This window comes from Oncorhynchus mykiss, chromosome 25 (genome assembly GCF_057628025.1).
Source record: "Oncorhynchus mykiss isolate SJ-2025 chromosome 25, ASM5762802v1, whole genome shotgun sequence".
Classification (NCBI taxonomy): Eukaryota; Metazoa; Chordata; class Actinopteri; order Salmoniformes; family Salmonidae; genus Oncorhynchus; species Oncorhynchus mykiss.
The window spans coordinates 12,354,631-12,376,572 of NC_143046.1; the positions used below are offsets into that span (position 1 = coordinate 12,354,631).

Here is a 21,942-nt window from a genome sequence, read left to right on the forward strand (position 1 = left end):
AATTAAATTATATTAATTGAATTCATGATCAAATGAAATTGCTTTTATCAAGATCCAGATTCACGCAATCTGTCAGTTCCTTGACCATTCCCACTCTGTTAATAAGTGTTGGCGGGCTGAAGAGGGGCTTCTAGTACCTGAAGATGATTAAACATGGATCATCAAAGTTTAAATGTACTCATGGAATGCAAATCATCATCATTATCAACAGTGAATTCATGGAATGATAAGGATGAAGGAAATGAGTGAATCCTCTGGGTGAGTTGTTAATATCTGACACTAAATACACAAGATGGACGCCAGAGTAAAGAAATACATTTTATTATCACATAAAAATTTATTAAAATCTTGTCATGTTTATAACTTGTGAGATATTCATTTCAGTTTAAAAATAATTTTCTTAATAGTTCATGTTTATACACAAATTTATGTAAGATTTCATACTATGAATTACGATTCAAACATTTATGCGTATTCAATTCTATTACAATGACGCAGTACTTTGAGAGAATTTAAAAAGTGTTGACAGTTTGATGAATATCATAATTTCTATCCAAATAGTTCAACAGTGTCTATACAAAGACGCATCATTCATGTTTCATGATGGAACATTACACTTCTATTAAATCACTGTCCCAATGTCAAGAGAATCTAAAGTTCCACTTCTTGACTCTTTTTACAACACTGGTGTCTCTTTAGATGTCCTGACTGACTGAAACTCTTCCCACACTGAGAGCAGTGAAATGGCTTCTCTCCTGTGTGAGTACGCTGGTGTATCTTTAACTCTCCTGACTGACTGAAACTCTTCCCACACTGAGAGCAGTGAAATGGCTTCTCTCCTGTGTGAGTACGCTGGTGTATCTTTAACTCTCCTGACTGACTGAAACTCTTCCCACACTGAGAGCAGTGAAACGGCTTCTCTCCTGTGTGAGTGCGCTGGTGTGTTCTGAGATTACCCCCACTAGTGAAACTCTTCCCACACTGAGAGCAGTGAAACGGCTTCTCTCCTGTGTGAGTGAGCTGGTGTGTTCTGAGATAACCCCCACTAGTGAAACTCTTCCCACACTGAGAGCAGTGAAACGGCTTCTCTCCTGTGTGAGTGCGCTGGTGTGTTCTGAGATAACCCCCACTAGTGAAACTCTTCCCACACTGAGAGCAGTGAAACGGCTTCTCTCCTGTGTGAGTGAGCTGGTGTGTTCTGAGATTACCCCCACTAGTGAAACTCTTCCCACACTGAGAGCAGTGAAACGGCTTCTCTCCTGTGTGAGTGAGCTGGTGTGTTCTGAGATTAGCCCCACTAGTGAAACTCTTCCCACACTGAGAGCAGTGAAACGGCTTCTCTCCTGTGTGAGTGAGCTGGTGTGTTCTGAGACTATCCCCTCTAGTGAAACTCTTCCCACACTGAGAGCAGTGAAACGGCTTCTCTCCTGTGTGAGTGAGCTGGTGTGTTCTGAGATAACCCCCACTAGTGAAACTCTTCCCACACTGAGAGCAGTGAAACGGCTTCTCTCCTGTGTGAGTGAGCTGGTGTGTTCTGAGATTAGCCCCACTAGTGAAACTCTTCCCACACTGAGAGCAGTGAAACGGCTTCTCTCCTGTGTGAGTGAGCTGGTGTGTTCTGAGATTACCCCCACTAGTGAAACTCTTCCCACACTGAGAGCAGTGGTTTGATCGTGGCTTGTCCATCTCGCTCTGTTTCCTGGTGGGAGCTGGGTTGGAGGAACTTGAGGTGGTTCCATGGTGCTGTGAGTTGCTGGAGGACATGAGATTCTCTGATCTGATCTCTCCACTCCTCAACAGTCTGACATACTCATCATGGTGACTTCTCTTTATGTGCTTGTGGAGGAAGATCTGAGAGGTGAAGGAGAACGGACAGCCAGAGCACGAGAAGATCTGGACCTGGGACGACTCAGCGTTCACATCTGAGAGAGACGAAGGGGAGAGAGAAAGAAGAGAAATCAAGATCACAAGGTGCATCATCATTATTGTTCCAGACAACTTCACATGAACAGAGAAAACTCAGGACCAGTATGATAATACACCACAGAAATCATATTTAAAATCAATGAGTTTCAATTGAGAAATAAGTAATAATGAGTATTAATACATATTAATGCGGTAATAGTGGGTATTAATGAGTAATAATGAGTATTAATGAAGTAATAGGAGGTAAAAAGAGAATGAATGTAAGAGGAGTGAAAAGTAAGGGCAGAGGCAGGGATGAAGAGGGGAGGAAGAGGGGAGAAATGACCTTTAGCAGAGCTCTTTTTGTCCCAGAGGTAGTCGAAGACAATGCCCAGGTCTCTGGCGTACTCCTCTCCGTACCAAACCAACAGCTCCTCTCCAACAGCTATGGGTTTACAGCAGCGGTACAGAATCCCTCCTCTGTACTGGAAGGACACCAGATTCTGCTCTTCTTCACGACGAGCACAGTTCACATACCTGAGAAGAGATAGGGAGAGACAGAGAGCAGTCGGGGGTTAATTATGTACAAGAGATTGAGGTCTTCAAGTAGGTGCAGTGGTTCCTCGCAATGGCGGAATGACGCAATTTACCACAATCTGCCACCATCTACCACAAAGTGTAGCGGCATAAAGCTCAAAACTTTTAATTGAGGAACCACTGTAGGTACAGAGAGAAACAGAAGGAGGAAGAGGACTGTGAGACTTCCTCTGTACTTCAGTGTTGCTCACCTCATCCAGTTGGAGTGAGTGTCTCTCCCAGCATCGATGTAGTCGTCCCAGTGTCTGCTCTTGTTGATCTGAGGAAAACAACTATTCATATTTAGTTAATTTTTTTACCCCTTTTTCTCCCCAATTTCATGATGTCCAATTGTTTTAGTAGCTACTATCTTGTCTCGTCTCTACAACTCCTGTACGGGCTCGGGAGAGACGAAGGTTGAAAGTCATGCGTCCTCCGATACACAACCCAACCGCACTGCTTCTTAACACAGCGCGCATCCAACCCGGAAGCCAGACGCACCAATGTGTCGGAGGAAACACCGTGCACCTGGCAACCTTGGTTGGCGCGCACTGCGCCCGGCCCGCCACAGGAGTTGCTGGTGAGCGATGAGACAAGGACATCCCTACCGGCCAAGCCCTCCCTAACCCGGACGACGCTGGGCCAATTGTGCGTCGCCCCACGGACCTCCCGGTCGCGGCCGGTTACGACAGAGCCTGGGCACGAACCTAGAGTATCAGATGGCACAGCTGGCGGTGCAGTACAGCGCCCTTAACCACTGTGCCACCCGGGAGGCCCCTCATATTTAGTTTGATCAGGTCGGAAAAAAATTAAGAACAGCCCAATGACACACAGTACGTACGCGCGCGCACACACACACACACACACACACTTCTCTCACCACCCAGGAGTAGCCACTCTCCATGGCTTGTTCCTTGTCTGTGATCTCTCCTTCATAAGGTCCATAGTGGGCTCCTGCAGGCACAGTGTTTCCATGGTTGAACACCCCCAGTCCTGCTTCAGGGATGCTTGATGTCCTGATCTCCAGGCCGGACGGGAGGGTGAGTCTGGCCCTGTCAGAGGTTCCTAGAGGGGCAGGGATGTCCGGGACGAAGAGGGGAGGACCATGGACCCCACACTCCTCCATGAAGAAAGACTTGCAGTCCTCACAGTCTGGGAGAGAGAAAGAAAAACAGAACATGTTAAACATCAGTTATTATGATGATGATGAAGACATGCATTAAAAATATAAAAAAACAGCTAGGTTGAGTGAAAGAGAGCACACAAAAAACTATTCATACCTCAGCTTAAACATCAGCGCCACAGGTAAGCTGTGAACAATCTGAGAGACAAGGCAAGAAGGGTCTTCTACGCCATCAAAAGGAACATAAAATTTGACATACCAATTAGGATCTGGCTAAAAATACTTGAATCAGTTATAGAACCCATTGCCCTTGATGGTTGTGAGGTCTGGGGTCTGCTCACCAACCATAATTTCACAAAATGATTTAACTAGGCAAGTCAGTTAAGAACAAATTCTTATTTACAATGATGCCTCCCAGTTAACTGCCTTGTTCAGGTGGAGAACAACATATTTTTACCTTGTCAGCTCAGGGATTCGATCCAGCAACCATTCAGTTACTGGCCCAATGCTCTAACCACTAGGCTACCTGCTGCCCGAAAAACAGCCCCACAGAGCCCCTGGACAGCAACACAATTAGACCCAACCAAATCATGAGAAAACAAAAAGATAATTATTTCCAATGTGTCAAGTAATTAACAAATAAACAGAGCCAACTAGAATGCTATTTGGCCCTAAACAGAGAGTACACAGTGGCAGAATACCTGACCACTGTGACTGACCCAAACTTAAGGAAAGCTTTGACTATGTACAGACTCAGTGAGCATGGCCTTGCTATTGAGAAAGGCCGCTGTAGGCAGACCTGAATCTCAAGAGAAGACAGGCTATGTGAACACTGCCCACAAAATGAGGTGGAAACTGAGCTGCACTTCCTAATCTCCTGCCAAATGTACGACCATATTAGAGACACATATTTCCCTCAGATTACACAGACCCACAAAGAATTTGAAAACAAATCCAATTTTGATTAACTCCCATATCTACTGGGTGAAATACCACAGTGTGACATCACAGAGGCTTCAGCAAGATTTGTGACCTGTTGCCACAAGAAAAGGGCAACCAGTGAAGAACAAACACCATTGTAAATACAACTAGAGGTCGACCGATTAAGCAACCTTACAGTTAACTAGTCCAACGCTCAAACCACCTCCCTCTCATTGCACTCCACGAGGAGCCTGACTGTTACACAAATGCAGTAGAAGCCAAGGTAAGTTGCTAGCTAGCATTAAACTTATCTTATAAAAAACCAATCATAATCACTAGTTAACTACACATGGTTGATGATATTACTCGTTTATCTAGCGTGTCCTGCGTTGCATATAATCGATCCAACTCTGGGGGATGAACACCAATTGCTCGTTGCTCCAATGTGTACCTAAACATAAACATCAATGCCTTTCTTAAAATCAATACACAGAAGCATATATTTTTTAAACCTGCATATTTAGCTAAAAGAAATCCAGGTTAGCAGGCAATATTAACCAGGTGAAATTGGCGTTCATTGCACGCAGAGTCAGTGTATATGCAACATTTACTGCCGCCTAATTTGCCAGAATTTTATGTAATTATGGCATAACATTGAAGGTTGTGCAATGTAACAGGAATATGTAGACTGATGGATGCCACCCGTTAGATAAAATACGGAACGGTTCCGTATTTCACTGAAAGAATAAACGTTTTGTTTTCGAAATGATAGTTTCCAGATTCGATCATATTAATGACCAAAGGCTCGTATTTCTGTGTTATTATGTTAGAATTAAGTCTATGATTTGATAGAGCAGTCTGACTGAGCAGCAGCAGGCTCGTAAGCATCCATTCATACAGCACTTTCGTACGTTTTGCCAACAGCTCTTCGCAAGCACAGCGCTGTTTAAGGCTTCAAGCCTATCAGCCTAATGGCTGGTGTAACCAATGTGAAATGGCTAGCTAGTTAGCTGGGTGTGCGCTAATAGCGTTTCAAACGTCACTCGCTCTGAGACTTGGAGTAGTTATTCCCCTTGCTCTGCATGGGCCGCGGCTTTTGTGGAGCGATGGGTAACGCTGCTTTGAGGGTGGCTGTTGTCGATGTGTTGCTGGTTCGAGCCCAGGTTGGAGCGAGGAGAGGGACAGAAGCTATACTGTTACACTGGCAATACTGTAGTGCCTATAAAAACATCCAATAGTCAAAGGTATATGAAATACAAATGGTTTAGAGAGAAATAGTCCTATAAATACTGTATTAACTACAACCTAAAACCTCTTACCTTGGAATATTGAAGTCTCATGTTAAAAGGAACCACCAACTTTCATATGTTCTCATGTTCTGAGCAAGGAACTGAAACGTTAGCTTTTTTACATGGCACATATTGCACTTTTACTTCTCCAACACTTAGTGTTTGCATTATTTAAACCAAATTGAACATGTTTCATTATTTATTTGAGGCTAAATTGATTTTTATTGATGTAAAATATTCAGTTAAAATAAGTGTTGTAATTGTCATTAAAAAATTGTCCGATTAATCGGTATCGGCTTTTTTGGTCCTCCAATAATCGGTATCAGCGTGGAAAAATCATAATCGGTCGACCTCTAAATAGAACCCATATTTATGCTTATTTATTTTCCCTTTGGTACTTTAACTATTTGCACATCATTACAACACTGTATATATACATAATATGACATTTGAAATGTCTTTATTCTGAGAGAGAGATAGATAGAGATAGAAAGCGATAGATACACAGAGAGACAGAGAGATAGAGAGATAATGACTCACAGAGGTAGTGATCATCTTTGGGGACCTCCTCCTCTGTGTAAGTGATTCTTGGTCTGTCTCTCAGATTTCTGCTGCGCTTGTATGTGTTCAGCTCTGCTTTCTGCCTTTCCAGCCACTCTCTCTTAGACGGGCCTGGTACAAACACAAAATAAGCTATTTTTCTGAAGCCAAATGAAACAAACGGGTTTTAAATCACCATATCAAACTCTTAACAGTCTATTCTTGTCTGTCTCTGTTACCTGAGGTTGATGGTTTGGGGTGCAACAAACAAGCCCCTTGCTGTGTGGAACTCCCTGCCTCCCTTCCACTGGTGCTGGGGGTCACTTCACTCTGACCCTCCTGGAAAGAGACAAGAGGAGAGTTCAAACTGACCACTTGGTCTGTGTGTCATCATCACCTTTGATTTGAAACAACATGAATGAAAATATATTGTGTGTTGTGTTATGTGTATGACAGTAACACACACCGTGGCTCCTAGCCCCTCCTGTACTCCACTGTGGGTGTCTGCTGGGCTGCCGTCTCTGAGGAAGGCCACTTCCTCTTCTGTCAGCTCCTCCATTAATGGCTGGGCGGGTTCTGTCCCCATATTACTGGGTCCTGCCTCCTCGCCACTGGGGGGCTGCTGAGGATCAAATGAGAGGGGTGGGGGGGGGGACAGAGCGTTATATGACAAATATGACAATGATGAACAGACAGAGTTGTCAGCCCTCTTTATCTACAGTAGAGCAATTACATACCGAACATGATATACATGTTGAATTCAGGGCTGTAACACAACAAAATATGGAATAGGTCAAGGGGTATGAATACTTTCCGAAGACACTTTATAACCATAATTTAATTAATTGGTTCACACTTCACAGCTCCAGTCATTGACAGGACTAGTATCTGCTAGCGTAGTGAAGAAGAGAAACAAAAACACACAAGATGTATTACATGCACCTGTGCAGGTGTTTTAAAAAACAGTTACCTGTACTGTAAGTGTAGCAGGTGTGGCAGGTTTGTCAGGCTGAGGGACTCCCTGAGATGCTGCTGGTCTCCTGGTTGGGCGTCGGAAGCTCCGGGATGCTGTGGGGAAAGATCAGAAAATTAATATAAGTCCTACCTAGCTACTAACAGACCTCTTCTATTAGGGACGTCAAACGTTCAGCCTGCTGCACAAGCCTTAACTTAGAGCGCCTGGTTAAATTGTCTTTAGGACAATTTTTTATTCATCTCTAAAATGGTTAAACTAATGAGAAATATATGTGATTATATAAAAAAATCTGTGAGTTTGCTTAATTTACTATCATCCTAACTTAAGATATTTAATTATGTGAATTAATGTATTTTACACTACTTTCCATGAAGTGGACAGTATGTGTTACTACTTTAAACAACCATGTTTTGAGCGCATCGAATTGGGGGGAAATAACCTCCCTTTGACCTCAGATTGATGATTTCAGGAGTAAAGTTTATAGTCAAAATGGCACAGAATGGATCAATTACTTTATTTACATAGGTTTTCAGACCCTTTGCTATGAGACTTGAAATTGAGCTCAGGTACATCCTGTCTCTATTGATCAGCCTTGAGATCTTTCTACAACTTGATTGGAGTCCACCTGTGGTAAATTAAATTGATTGGACATGATTTGAAAAGAAACACACTTGTCTATATAAGGTCCCACAGTTGACAGTGCATGTCAGAGCAAAAACCCAAGTTATGAGGTGGAAGGAATTGTCCGTAGAGCTCCAAGACAAGATTGTGTCGAGGCACAGATCTGGGGAAGGGGGAAAAAAATTATGTCTGCAGCATTGAAGGTCCCGAACAGTGGCCTCCATCATTCTTAAATGCAAGGAGTTTGGAACCATCAAGACTCTGGCTGCCCGGCCAAACTGAGCAATCGGGGGAGAAGGGCCTTGGTCGGGGAGGTGATCAAGAACCCGATGGTCACTCTGACAAAGCTCTAGAGTTCTGCTGTGGAGATGGGATAACCTTCCAGAAGGACAACCATCTCTGCAGCACTCTACCAATCAGGCCTTTATGGTAGAGTGGCCAGATGGAAGCCACTCCTCAAAAAATGGCACATGACAGCCTGCTTGGAGTTTTCCAAAAGGCACCTAAAGGACTCCGACAATGAGAAACAAGATTCTCTGGTCTGATGATACCAAGATTGAACTCTTTGGCCTGAATGCCAAGTGTCACGTCTGGAGGAAACCTGGCACCATCCCTACGGTGAAGCAGGGTGGTGGCAGCATCATGCTGTGGGGATGTTTTTCAGCAGCAGGGACTGTGAGACTAGTCTGGATTGAGGGAAAGATGAACAGAGAAAATTACAGAGAGATCCTTGATGAAAACCTGCTCCAGAGCACTCAGGACCTCAGACTGGGGCGATGGCTCACCTTCAAACAGAACAACGACCCTAAACACACAGCCAAGACAATGCAGGAGTGGCTTAAGGACAAGTCTCTGAATGTCTCTGGAAAATAGCTGTGCAGCGACGCTCCCCATCCAACCTGACAGAGCTTGAGAGAATCTACAGAGAATGGGAGAAACTCCCCAAATACAGGTGTGCCACGCTTGTAGCTTTATACCCAAGAAGACTTGAGGCTGTAGTTGCTGCCAAAGGTGTTTCAACAAAGTACTGAGTAAAGGGTCTGAATACTTATGTAAATATGATATTTCAGTTTTTTTTTATTTTTTTTATACATTTGCAAAAATGAATAAAAACCTGTTTTTGCTTTGTCATTATGGGTTATTGTGTGTAGATTGATGAGGGGGAAAAAACATTTAATCAATTTTAGAATAAGGCTGTGATGAACAAAATGTGGAAAAAGTTAAGGGGTCTTTACGAATGCACTGTACACAATATTCCTATATGTTTTTTGAGCCGTGTTAGATGTAACAGGACATACAACCTGATAATCGATGAGTGATAAGGTACTCTTTCTGTTTTGGCGATCCTGTATAAAAATGAAGCACTCCAAAATGTAAAAGAATGTGTTCTGCAGGTTGTCCTCTAACAAGTGATGGAAAAATATCTCCAGCTTCCATGTATCTGGGTAGGTCGTAACTGTCTACTAGCTTAGCGGTATCTGGGTAGGTCCTACCTACTAGTCATACTGAGTAGTCATACTGAGTTAGGTTCCTGTTTCTCTCTTGATATTCAATAAGCATCATAGACTAGTATTAACAGGCCTTCTCTTTCTACTAACATGATACGTCTTACAACATCCTCGTTTACTACTACAGCTCTACCTGGTGGGCATCTCTCCAGTCGAGGGGTCCACTCATCCTCCTCTGAGTCGCTGGGTGCAAAAAGCGGAGCAGTGTTCAACAATTTAGGCCTGCTTCTCCTCATAAACGCAGGTACTGGGGATTTCAGCCCTGAGGGACACATTAGCACACACAGTAGATTCTCTGATCAATACAACACACAGTAGAGAGAGGTGTAGAGCAGTTTTGCGGGGACCAGCAAGGTCTGAGCAAAAATGTTGATGTTTTACAGTGAATTTCCTGTAATTCTAAGAAACAAATGCCAGGGCTTTATTGTGTTCATATTCATATGCTATAATGTAACCTCCAGGGTATTTTGGAGGGATGAGGCCCTAAGAGAAACCACGCCTTGCGGGAGCTGCTGGTTGGGTATGTGGTATGCCAGTGAGTAGAGACATGGCACAATACAACACAAAGGCAGAGAGACTCCGCTATGACAGGAGTTTAAAATAAACGAAAGTAATACTGATAAATGTCAAATGTTCTTTTGTCTCTATTCAAATCTCGGACACTTACCTATAGTAAGCATAGCCAGGTGGTTCCTCTTCAAGTTTCTGTACCGCACTTTCTCACATTTCACTAGATGGGTCCATTCCATCTTTGAGAAATAGGTCTTCAAATCATGGAAATCATCCTAGTGCGAGTCCACAGGTGTATGACATTGGCCCAGGTATAAATGCCAAATACAGGAATCACCTGAACATCTCAGATAGCTACATAGCTAGATAGGTGGCTAAATGTTATAATGTTAGTAACGTTAAGTTACCTCTCCATCATCAGTATCTTTGATTATGCCAGTTAGTTACCGTTAGCTGATAGGATAGCTAGGCATTTTTCAACTCACCTCATCCGAAGAACTCATCCTGTTGTTGTCGTCCCTGAGGTCCTTTGACCCTGAAGCTACAGTAACTTATTGCTAGTCAAATTCGAAATATAGGAAAATTGTTAGCTAATATCATTATCAACTGTTAATTTGTCAGCAAGTTGCTAATTTAACTATTTTGGTAAACTAGCTAAAGTTAGCGTTACCCTTTTAGCTAGATAGCTACCACTAGCTAGCTATACATTTATTTCAGTACAGTAACGTTGAAGTAGCTAGCTAATTTAGCACTGGCGAACTTGTTGATGGTAATTTAAATTACCGAGCTAACAAATTATTCTAAATATAGCCGATAAAATAGCAATGGTGTACAATGTTGAGCCTGTTATTCTTGTTAGCTAGCTAAATTACCTGCCTTTTGAAACCGTTGTTTGGGAAAAACTTTAAACTGAGGTAAATTGTGAGAGCAACTGAGCACGAGAACTTCTGGCGCCAAACATACAACCGCGCGAAAGAAGGTGGAAAATCACTGACTGAACTCCCTCTGCACAGGTTCCCCTGGTGCTGCACGACGCCGGGATTTCTGGAATCGACTCCGACTTCTGTGGTTGGATTCATTGGAGTCGACTCTGGCTTCTGTGGTTACATTCATTGGAGTCGACTCTTGTTCGACTCCCAGAACACGCTGAAGCGGATGTGTACGCACAACCAACCTAATATTGCCCTACTAGTCCTACTAGGAATACTGCGTTTACGTTCTAGGGGACTGGCATGGTGCATGATGCTGACCATTTGCCTATAAAATGCGTGTTTTGTTTGAATATAGACGGTGAAATGTAGGAACTATAATTTTCCAGTGATATTTCTACTGTGCTCTGCTTTGATCCCATGGAATGATGCTGTGATTAACCTATTATTTGCTGTGTTATAGCCCTATTCAGACGGATATTACTAGATACGTTGGTTTTGTAATTATTATCCAAGCATGTGCGTTATTCCAGATGATTTTCACACAGTATTAGTTTTCCAAACTGCCCCCTGTAATTCTTAATTTGTTGTAATTCAAATCAAATTGTATTGGTCACATACACATTTAGCAGATGTTATTGTGGGTGTAGCGAAATGCTTGTGTTCCTACCACCAACAATTGAATTGACTCATATTGATAGCCCCTACTTTAGTGAACTTGAGTGAGACATTGCAGCCAAGATATTGCGAAATTAAGCATTCGATGCACGGTTCTGACTGTCTGCCTTGTGGCGGGAGATGCCTACAAATTCCTGGCTATGACCCTTCCATGTCTCTCTCTCATGCTAGCTTGCTCTTCCTTTGTTGTAAAATGCAAGAGTTTGTGTTCTCTAAATAGACTACAGAAAATTGTTTCCTTCCTAGAGGAATCGAAGCTTGACACGCAGAAATGGGAGTCTAGGAATCTATTATTTTGGATTTGACTCCCCACCTCTAGTTGCAACTTGCCAGTGTTGCTGTTGTTGCTGTATGGATATGAATATGAATAACCCCTATGATGTAACTGGAATGATGAGATAGATGGTCTTCTTTTATATTATTGTTTTATTATTTCACTGTCATACTGTGTTCGATCTTGTCTAGCCATCTTGTCTCAAGAGGACCACAATGGAAACAAGTCCCAGACTTTATTATGTGTTATCCTCGATGATTTTATTCATGTATGGCTGGTTAGACTGTAAACTCTCCTTCCAGACTCACATCAAACATCTCCAATCCAAAGTTAAATCTGGAATTGGCTTCCTATTTCGCAACAAAGCATCCTTCACTCATGCTGCAAAACATACCCTCGTAAAACTGACCATCCTACCGATCCTTGACTTCAGCGATGTCATTTACAAAATAGCCTACAATACTCTACTCAATAAATTGGATGCAGTCTATCACAGTGCCATCCATTTTGTCACCAAAGCCCCATATACTACCCACCACTGCGACCTGCACGCTCTCGTTGGCTGGCCCTCGCTTCATACTCGTCACCAAACCCACTGGCTCCAGGTCATCTACAAGACCCTGCTAGGTAAAGTCCCCCCTTATCTCAGCTCGCTGGTCACAATAGCAGCACCCACCTGTAGCACGCGCTCCAGCAGGTATATCTCTCTGGTCTTCTCCAAAACCAATTCTTCCTTTGGCCGCCTCTCCTTCCAGTTCTCTGCTGCCAATGATTGGAACGAACTACAAAAATCTCTGAAACTGGAAACACTTATCTCCCTCACTAGCTTTAAGCACCAGCTGTCAGAGCAGCTCACAGATTACTGCACCTGTACATAGCCCATTTATAATTTAGCCCAAACAACTACCTTTTCTCCTACTGTATTTATTTATTTTGCTCCTTTGCACCCCATTATTTTTATTTCTATTTTGCACATTCTTCCACTGCAAATCTACCATTCCAGTGTTTTACTTGCTATATTGTATTTACTTTGCCACCATGGCCTTTTTTTGCCTTTACCTCCCTTATCACACCTCATTTGCTCACATCGTACATAGACTTGTTTTTCTACTGTATTATTGACTGTATGTTTGTTTTACTCCATGTGTAACTCTGTGTTGTTGTATGTGTCAAACTGCTTTGCTTTATCTTGGCCAGGTCGCAATTGTAAATGAGAACTTGTTCTCAACTTGCCTACCTGGTTAAATAAAGGTGAAATAAATAAATAAATGGCTTTTAAGTTTTATGTGTGCTTGTTTTTTAAAATGGTCGAATTAATAAACTAAACTAATAAATCATTAATAAACAAAACTCAATTTTTGTTACTGACCCAACACTTAAAACCACTTGGCTACCTGCCATCCCCAGACAAACACAGGGAGAGATAGAAAGCTGGGGAGGGAGAAAAAAATAGAGCAGCGGCAGCGAGAGAGAGAGAGAGAGAGAGAGCAGGAGAGAGAGAGAGAGAGAGAGAGAGAGAGCAGGAGAGAGAGAGAGAGAGAGAGGGAGCAGGAGAGAGAGAGCAGGAGAGAGAGAGAGAGAGAGAGAGAGAGAGCAGGAGAGAGAGAGAGAGAGAGGGAGCAGGAGAGAGAGAGAGCAGGAGAGAGAGAGAGCAGGAGAGAGAGAGAGAGAGAGAGAGAGCAGGAGAGAGAGAGAGAGAGAGAGAGAGGGAGCAGGAGAGAGAGAGAGAGAGAGAGAGAGAGCAGGAGAGAGAGAGAGAGAGAGCAGGAGAGAGAGAGAGAGAGAGAGAGAGGGAGCAGGAGAGAGAGAGCAGGAGAGAGAGAGAGAGAGAGAGAGAGAGCAGGAGAGAGAGAGAGCAGGAGAGAGAGAGAGAGAGAGAGAGGGAGCAGGATAGAGAGAGAGAGAGCAGGAGAGAGAGAGAGAGAGGGACCAGGAGAGAGAGAGAGAGAGAGAGAGAGAGAGAAGGGGGCCTGTACAGGGTGTATCCATCAGGTGTGGCAGTAGGTTGGAAGGCTAGATGGATAGCTCTTGTCTTCACTCCCACAGCGCTCACCTACCACAGGCACAAAAACATACAAAATGAGGGATAGAGAGAAAGGGAGAGAGCGAGGAGAGTCAAAGAGAGAGAAAGTGATGAGAAGTTGGTGTAAGAGCCCAGCCCTGTAGGCAAAAAGGCAATATCCGTCACCATGGCATTAATTATAGTCTGTATTCATTAGAGTGTCCCCCGGGGGCCCGGGTTATTATACAGGCCCCAATTAGGCCTGCGGTGAGCTAATGACGCCAGAGCCTCAGCCTGGGTTGGACAGCGAGCGATGGGAGGAATACGGAAGTATACAGGGATGAAATGCCTTCATCAGCCCTTTTCTTACCTATGCATAGTCCCTTCTCCCCTACCTACATGTACAGATTACCTCAACTAGCCTGTACCCCTGCACACTGACTCGGTACAGGTGCCCCCTGTATAAAGCCTCCTTATTCTTATTGTTATTGTGTTACTTTTATTATTACGTTTTATTTTAGTCTACCAGGTAAATATTTTCTTCTTCTTGAACTGCACTGTTGGTTAAGGGCCTGTAAATTAACATTTCACGGTAAAGTCTACACTTGTTGTATTCGGCACGTGTGACAAATAAAATTAGATTTGATTGGGGGCTGTGTAATCTGGTACTGTGATGTGAATAGGGGCTGTGTAATCTGGTGCTCTGATGTGAATGGGGGCTGTGTAATCTGGTACTGTGATGTGAATAGGGGCTGTGTAATCTGGTACTGTGATGTGAATAGGGGCTGTGTAATCTGGTGCTCTGATGTGAATAGGGGCTGTGTAATCTGGTACTGTGATGTGAATAGGGGCTGTGTAATCTGGTACTGTGATGTGAATAGGGGCTGTGTAATCTGGTACTGTAATGTGAATAGTGGCTGTGTAATCTGGTGCTCTGATGTGAATAGGGGCTGTGTAATCTGGTACTGTGATGTGAATAGGGGCTGTGTAATCTGGTGCTGTGATGTGAATAGGGGCTGTGTAATCTGGTGCTCTGATGTGAATAGGGGCTGTGTAATCTGGTACTGTGATGTGAATTGGGGCTGTGTAATCTGGTACTGTGATGTGAATAGGGGCTGTGTAATCTGGTGCTGTGATTTGAATGGGGGCAGTATAACCTGGTGATCTATACATTTTTGATAGGTAATTCTCTGCCTAATCTCAGCTCACTGGTCACCATAGCAACACCCACCCGTAGCAAGCGCTCAAGCAGGTATATTTCACTGGTCATCCCCAAAGCCAACACCTCTTTTGGCTGCCTTTCCTTCCAGTTCTCTGCTGCCAATGACTGGAACGAATTGCAAAAATCGCTAAAGCTGGAGACTTATATCTCCCTCACTAACTTCAAGCATTAGCTGTCAGAGCAGCTTACCGATCGCTGCAGCTGTACACAGCCCATCTGTAAATAGCCCATCCAACCACCTACCTCATCCCCATATTAGTTTTTTGTTTTTTTCTGCACTTTTGCACACCAGTATCTCTACTTGCACATCCTCATCTGCACATCTATCACTCCAGTGTTAATTGCTAAATTGTAATTACTTCTCCACTATGGCCTATTTATTGCCTTAACTCCTTACTTAATTTTCACACAGTGTGTACAGATTTTCTATTGTGTTATTGACTGTACGTTTGTTTATCCCATGTGTAACTCTGTGTTGTTTTTGTCGCACTGCTTTGCTTTATCTTGGCCAGGTCGCAGTTGTAAATGAGAACTTGTTCTCAACTGGCCTACCTGGTTAAATAAAGATTAAATAAAAAATAAAAAATTTGAATGGAGCCGTGTTTTCTTGTGCTGTGCTACCCCCTCTGGTAGGTTGAGGTACTACAAGGAGGAAGGGTGTTAGTGTGAGAAAGATTGTCAGGGAAGGCCATGGTTGTTGTGTGTCTGATCTTCCTGTGTCTACAGGCAGTGTCATGACCCTGAACCCTTGAGAATCAAGACCTAAAACCCAGACCAGAAGGTAAGGGGGTGGTGGGGGTGTCCTTCTCCTTTAAACCCAGTCTCCATTCATTACACTGAAACGTTCAAAACATCTGTCATTGACTAAAGTCCATAAGAGTCTTCAGTAAAGTTACAGTCCCTTGAAGGACAATGATGACATCATCTTTACAGTGCCAACAGGCAACCATGATGAAAGCGAGTGAGACCCACTATAACAACGAAGACCAGAAGACTGGTCTCGGCACCAGTGTAACGCTGCAACCTGGTCTCAGAGCATTTTGTATTATTCTGTATGTATATCCGCAATACTCCATTTAGTATGATATGTTACGTTTCGTATGATACGTATTAATTTGTGGATGTCCATCTTCCATTTCGTATGATATGTTATGAATTAAAATTAGTATGATATATTAGGTTTGGCAGTAGGTTGGAAGGCAATATGGATGGATCTGGGCAGGCTCCCTGAGGGGCAGAGGAGGTCTTCAGTCCCACTGACACAGCATTTACCTACCGCATACACACAGACACAAAAAGTACAGAAGTACCCAATTGTCATACTTGAGTAAGAATACCTTAATAGAAAATTACTCAAGTAAAAGTCACCCAGTAAAATACTACTTGAGTAAAAGTCTAAAAGTATTTGGTTTTAAACATACTTAAGTATCAACATTTAAATGTAAAGTATAAATAGTTTCACATTCTTTATATTAAGCAAACCTGATGGCACGATTTTCTTGTATTTTTTATTTACAGATGATATTGATATTTATTTACTACAGATGATATTACCACTGTATAATGGCCCCCACCAGAACTACAGATGATATTACCCCTGTATAACGGCCCCCACCAGAACTACAGATGATATTACCCCTGTATAATGGCCCCCACCAGAACTACAGATGATATTACCCCTGTATAATGGCCCCCACCAGAACTACAGATGATATTACCCCTGTATAATGGCCCCCACCAGAACTACAGATGATATTACCCCTGTATAATGGCCCCCACCAGAACTACAGATGATATTACCCCTGTATAATGGCCCCCACCAGAACTACAGATGATATTACCCCTGTATAACGGCCCCCACCAGAACTACAGATGATATTACCACTGTATAATGGCCCCCACCAGAACTACAGATGATATTACCCCTGTATAATGGCCCCCACCAGAACTACAGATGATATTACCCCTGTATAACGGCCCCCACCAGAACTACAGATGATATTACCCCTGTATAATGGCCCCCACCAGAACTACAGATGATATTACCCCTGTATAACGGCCCCCACCAGAACTACAGATGATATTACCCCTGTATAATGGCCCCCAACAGAACTACAGATGATACTACCCCTGTATAATGGCCCCCACCAGAACTACAGATGATATTACCCCTGTATAATGGCCCCCACCAGAACTACAGATGATATTACCCGTGTATAACGGCCCCCACCAGAACTACAGATGATATTACCCCTGTATAACTGCCCCCACCAGAACTACAGATGATATTACCCCTGTATAATGGCCCCCACCAGAACTACAGATGATATTACCCCTGTATAACGGCCCCCACCAGAACTACAGATGATATTACCCCTGTATAATGGCCCCCACCAGAACTACAGATGATATTACCCCTGTATAATGGCCACCACCAGAACTACAGATGATATTACCCCTGTATAATGGTCCCCACCAGAACTACAGATGATATTACCACTGTATAATGGCCCCCACCAGAACTACAGATGATATTACCACTGTATAATGGCCCCCACCAGAACTACAGATGATATTACCACTGTATAATGGCCCCCACCAGAACTACAGATGATATTACCCCTGTATAATGGCCACCACCAGAACTACAGATGATATTACCCCTGTATAACGGCCCTCACCAGAACTACAGATGATATTACCCCTGTATAACTGCCCCCACCAGAACTACAGATGATATTACCGCTGTATAACGGCCCTCACCAGAACTACAGATGATATTACCCCTGTATAATGGCCCCCACCAGAACTACAGATGATATCACCCCTGTATAACGTCCCTCACCAGAACTACAGATGGTATTACCCCTGTTTAACGGCCCCCACCAGAACTACAGATGGTATTACCCCTGTATAATGGCCCCCACCAGAACTACAGATGGTATTACCCCTGTATAATGGCCCCCACCAGAACTACAGGTGATATTACCCCTGTATAATGGCCCCCACCAGAACTACAGATGATATTACCCCTGTATAATGGCCCCCACCAGAACTACAGATGATATTACCCCTGTATAACGGCCCTCACCAGAACTACAGATGATATTACCCCTGTATAATGGCCCCCACCAGAACTACAGATGATATTACCACTGTATAATGGTCCCCACCAGAACTACAGATGATATTACCCCTGTATAATGGCCCCCACCAGAACTACAGATGGTATTACCCCTGTATAATGGCCCCCACCAGAACTACAGGTGATATTACCCCTGTATAATGGCCCCCACCAGAACTACAGATGATATTACCCCTGTATAACGGCCCTCACCAGAACTACAGATTATATTACCCCTGTATAATGGCCCCCACCAGAACTACAGATGATATTACCACTGTATAATGGCCCCCACCAGAACTACAGATGATATTACCCCTGTATAACGGCCCTCACCAGAACTACAGATGATATTACCCCTGTATAATGGCCCCCACCAGAACTACAGATGATATTACCACTGTATAATGGCCCCCACCAGAACTACAGATGATATTACCCCTGTATAATGGCCCCCACCAGAACTACAGATGGTATTACCCCTGTATAATGGCCCCCACCAGAACTACAGGTGATATTACCCCTGTATAATGGCCCCCACCAGAACTACAGATGATATTACCCCTGTATAACGGCCCTCACCAGAACTACAGATGATATTACCCCTGTATAATGGCCCCCACCAGAACTACAGATGATATTACCCCTGTATAACGTCCCTCACCAGAACTACAGATGGTATTACCCCTGTATAACGGCCCCCACCAGAACTACAGATGGTATTACCCCTGTATAATGGCCCCCACCAGAACTACAGATGGTATTACCCCTGTATAATGGCCCCCACCAGAACTACAGGTGATATTACCCCTGTATAATGGCCCCCACCAGAACTACAGATGATATTACCCCTGTATAACGGCCCTCAGCAGAACTACAGATTATATTACCCCTGTATAATGGCCCCCACCAGAACTACAGATGATATTACCCCTGTATAATGGCCCCCACCAGAACCACAGATGATATTACCACTGTATAATGGCCCCCACCAGAACTACAGATGACATTACCCCTGTATAATGGCCCCCACCAGAACTACAGATGATATTACCCCTGTATAACGGCCCTCACCAGAACTACAGATGATATTACCCCTGTATAACTGCCCCCACCAGAACTACAGATGATATTACCCCTGTATAACGGCCCTCACCAGAACTACAGATGATATTACCCCTGTATAATGGCCCCCACCAGAACTACAGATGATATCACCCCTGTATAACGTCCCTCACCAGAACTACAGATGGTATTACCCCTGTATAACGGCCCCCACCAGAATTTCAGATGGTATTACCCCTGTATAATGGCCCCCACCAGAACTACAGATGGTATTACCCCTGTATAATGGCCCCCACCAGAACTACAGGTGATATTACCCCTGTATAATGGCCCCCACCAGAACTACAGATGATATTACCCCTGTATAACGGCCCTCACCAGAACTACAGATTATATTACCCCTGTATAATGGCCCCCACCAGAACTACAGATGATATTACCCCTGTATAATGGCCCCCACCAGAACTACAGATGATATTACCCCTGTATAAAGGCCCTCACCAGAACTACAGATGATATTACCCCTGTATAATGGCCCCCACCAGAACTACAGATGATATTACCACTGTATAATTGCACCCACCAGAACTACAGATGATATTACCCCTGTATAATGGCCCCCACCAGAACTACAGATGATATTACCCCTGTATAACGGCCCCCACCAGAACTACAGATGATATTACCCCTGTATAATGGCCCCCACCAGAACTACAGATGATATTACCCCTGTATAATGGCCCCCACCAGAACTACAGATGATATTACCCCTGTATAATGGCCACCACCAGAACTACAGATGATATTACCCCTGTATAATGGTCCCCACCAGAACTACAGATGATATTACCACTGTATAATGGCCCCCACCAGAACTACAGATGATATTACCACTGTATAATGGCCCCCACCAGAACTACAGATGATATTACCACTGTATAATGGCCCCCACCAGAACTACAGATGATATTACCCCTGTATAATGGCCACCACCAGAACTACAGATGATATTACCCCTGTATAACGGCCCTCACCAGAACTACAGATGATATTACCCCTGTATAACTGCCCCCACCAGAACTACAGATGATATTACCGCTGTATAACGGCCCTCACCAGAACTACAGATGATATTACCCCTGTATAATGGCCCCCACCAGAACTACAGATGATATCACCCCTGTATAACGTCCCTCACCAGAACTACAGATGGTATTACCCCTGTTTAACGGCCCCCACCAGAACTACAGATGGTATTACCCCTGTATAATGGCCCCCACCAGAACTACAGATGGTATTACCCCTGTATAATGGCCCCCACCAGAACTACAGGTGATATTACCCCTGTATAATGGCCCCCACCAGAACTACAGATGATATTACCCCTGTATAATGGCCCCCACCAGAACTACAGATGATATTACCCCTGTATAACGGCCCTCACCAGAACTACAGATGATATTACCCCTGTATAATGGCCCCCACCAGAACTACAGATGATATTACCACTGTATAATGGTCCCCACCAGAACTACAGATGATATTACCCCTGTATAATGGCCCCCACCAGAACTACAGATGGTATTACCCCTGTATAATGGCCCCCACCAGAACTACAGGTGATATTACCCCTGTATAATGGCCCCCACCAGAACTACAGATGATATTACCCCTGTATAACGGCCCTCACCAGAACTACAGATTATATTACCCCTGTATAATGGCCCCCACCAGAACTACAGATGATATTACCACTGTATAATGGCCCCCACCAGAACTACAGATGATATTACCCCTGTATAACGGCCCTCACCAGAACTACAGATGATATTACCCCTGTATAATGGCCCCCACCAGAACTACAGATGATATTACCACTGTATAATGGCCCCCACCAGAACTACAGATGATATTACCCCTGTATAATGGCCCCCACCAGAACTACAGATGGTATTACCCCTGTATAATGGCCCCCACCAGAACTACAGGTGATATTACCCCTGTATAATGGCCCCCACCAGAACTACAGATGATATTACCCCTGTATAACGGCCCTCACCAGAACTACAGATGATATTACCCCTGTATAATGGCCCCCACCAGAACTACAGATGATATTACCCCTGTATAACGTCCCTCACCAGAACTACAGATGGTATTACCCCTGTATAACGGCCCCCACCAGAACTACAGATGGTATTACCCCTGTATAATGGCCCCCACCAGAACTACAGATGGTATTACCCCTGTATAATGGCCCCCACCAGAACTACAGGTGATATTACCCCTGTATAATGGCCCCCACCAGAACTACAGATGATATTACCCCTGTATAACGGCCCTCAGCAGAACTACAGATTATATTACCCCTGTATAATGGCCCCCACCAGAACTACAGATGATATTACCCCTGTATAATGGCCCCCACCAGAACCACAGATGATATTACCACTGTATAATGGCCCCCACCAGAACTACAGATGACATTACCCCTGTATAATGGCCCCCACCAGAACTACAGATGATATTACCCCTGTATAACGGCCCTCACCAGAACTACAGATGATATTACCCCTGTATAACTGCCCCCACCAGAACTACAGATGATATTACCCCTGTATAACGGCCCTCACCAGAACTACAGATGATATTACCCCTGTATAATGGCCCCCACCAGAA

General features: G+C 43.9%; 1 protein-coding gene across 1 annotated transcript; it reads right to left on the bottom strand.

Moving 5' to 3' along the window:
• Positions 1 to 308: 308 nt before the first annotated feature.
• LOC110504577 (histone-lysine N-methyltransferase PRDM9) lies at positions 309 to 6,940 on the bottom strand. The gene is made up of 7 exons (XM_090221507.1): positions 6,821 to 6,940; positions 6,635 to 6,693; positions 6,355 to 6,515; positions 3,362 to 3,633; positions 2,694 to 2,761; positions 2,252 to 2,442; positions 309 to 1,922 (listed from the first exon to the last, which is right to left on the bottom strand). Exons 1-7 carry the CDS (start codon positions 6,938 to 6,940, stop codon positions 652 to 654), a joined length of 2,142 nt encoding a protein of 713 aa, XP_090077633.1. The 3' UTR covers positions 309 to 651.
• Between the last annotated feature and the right edge of the window lie 15,002 nt (positions 6,941 to 21,942).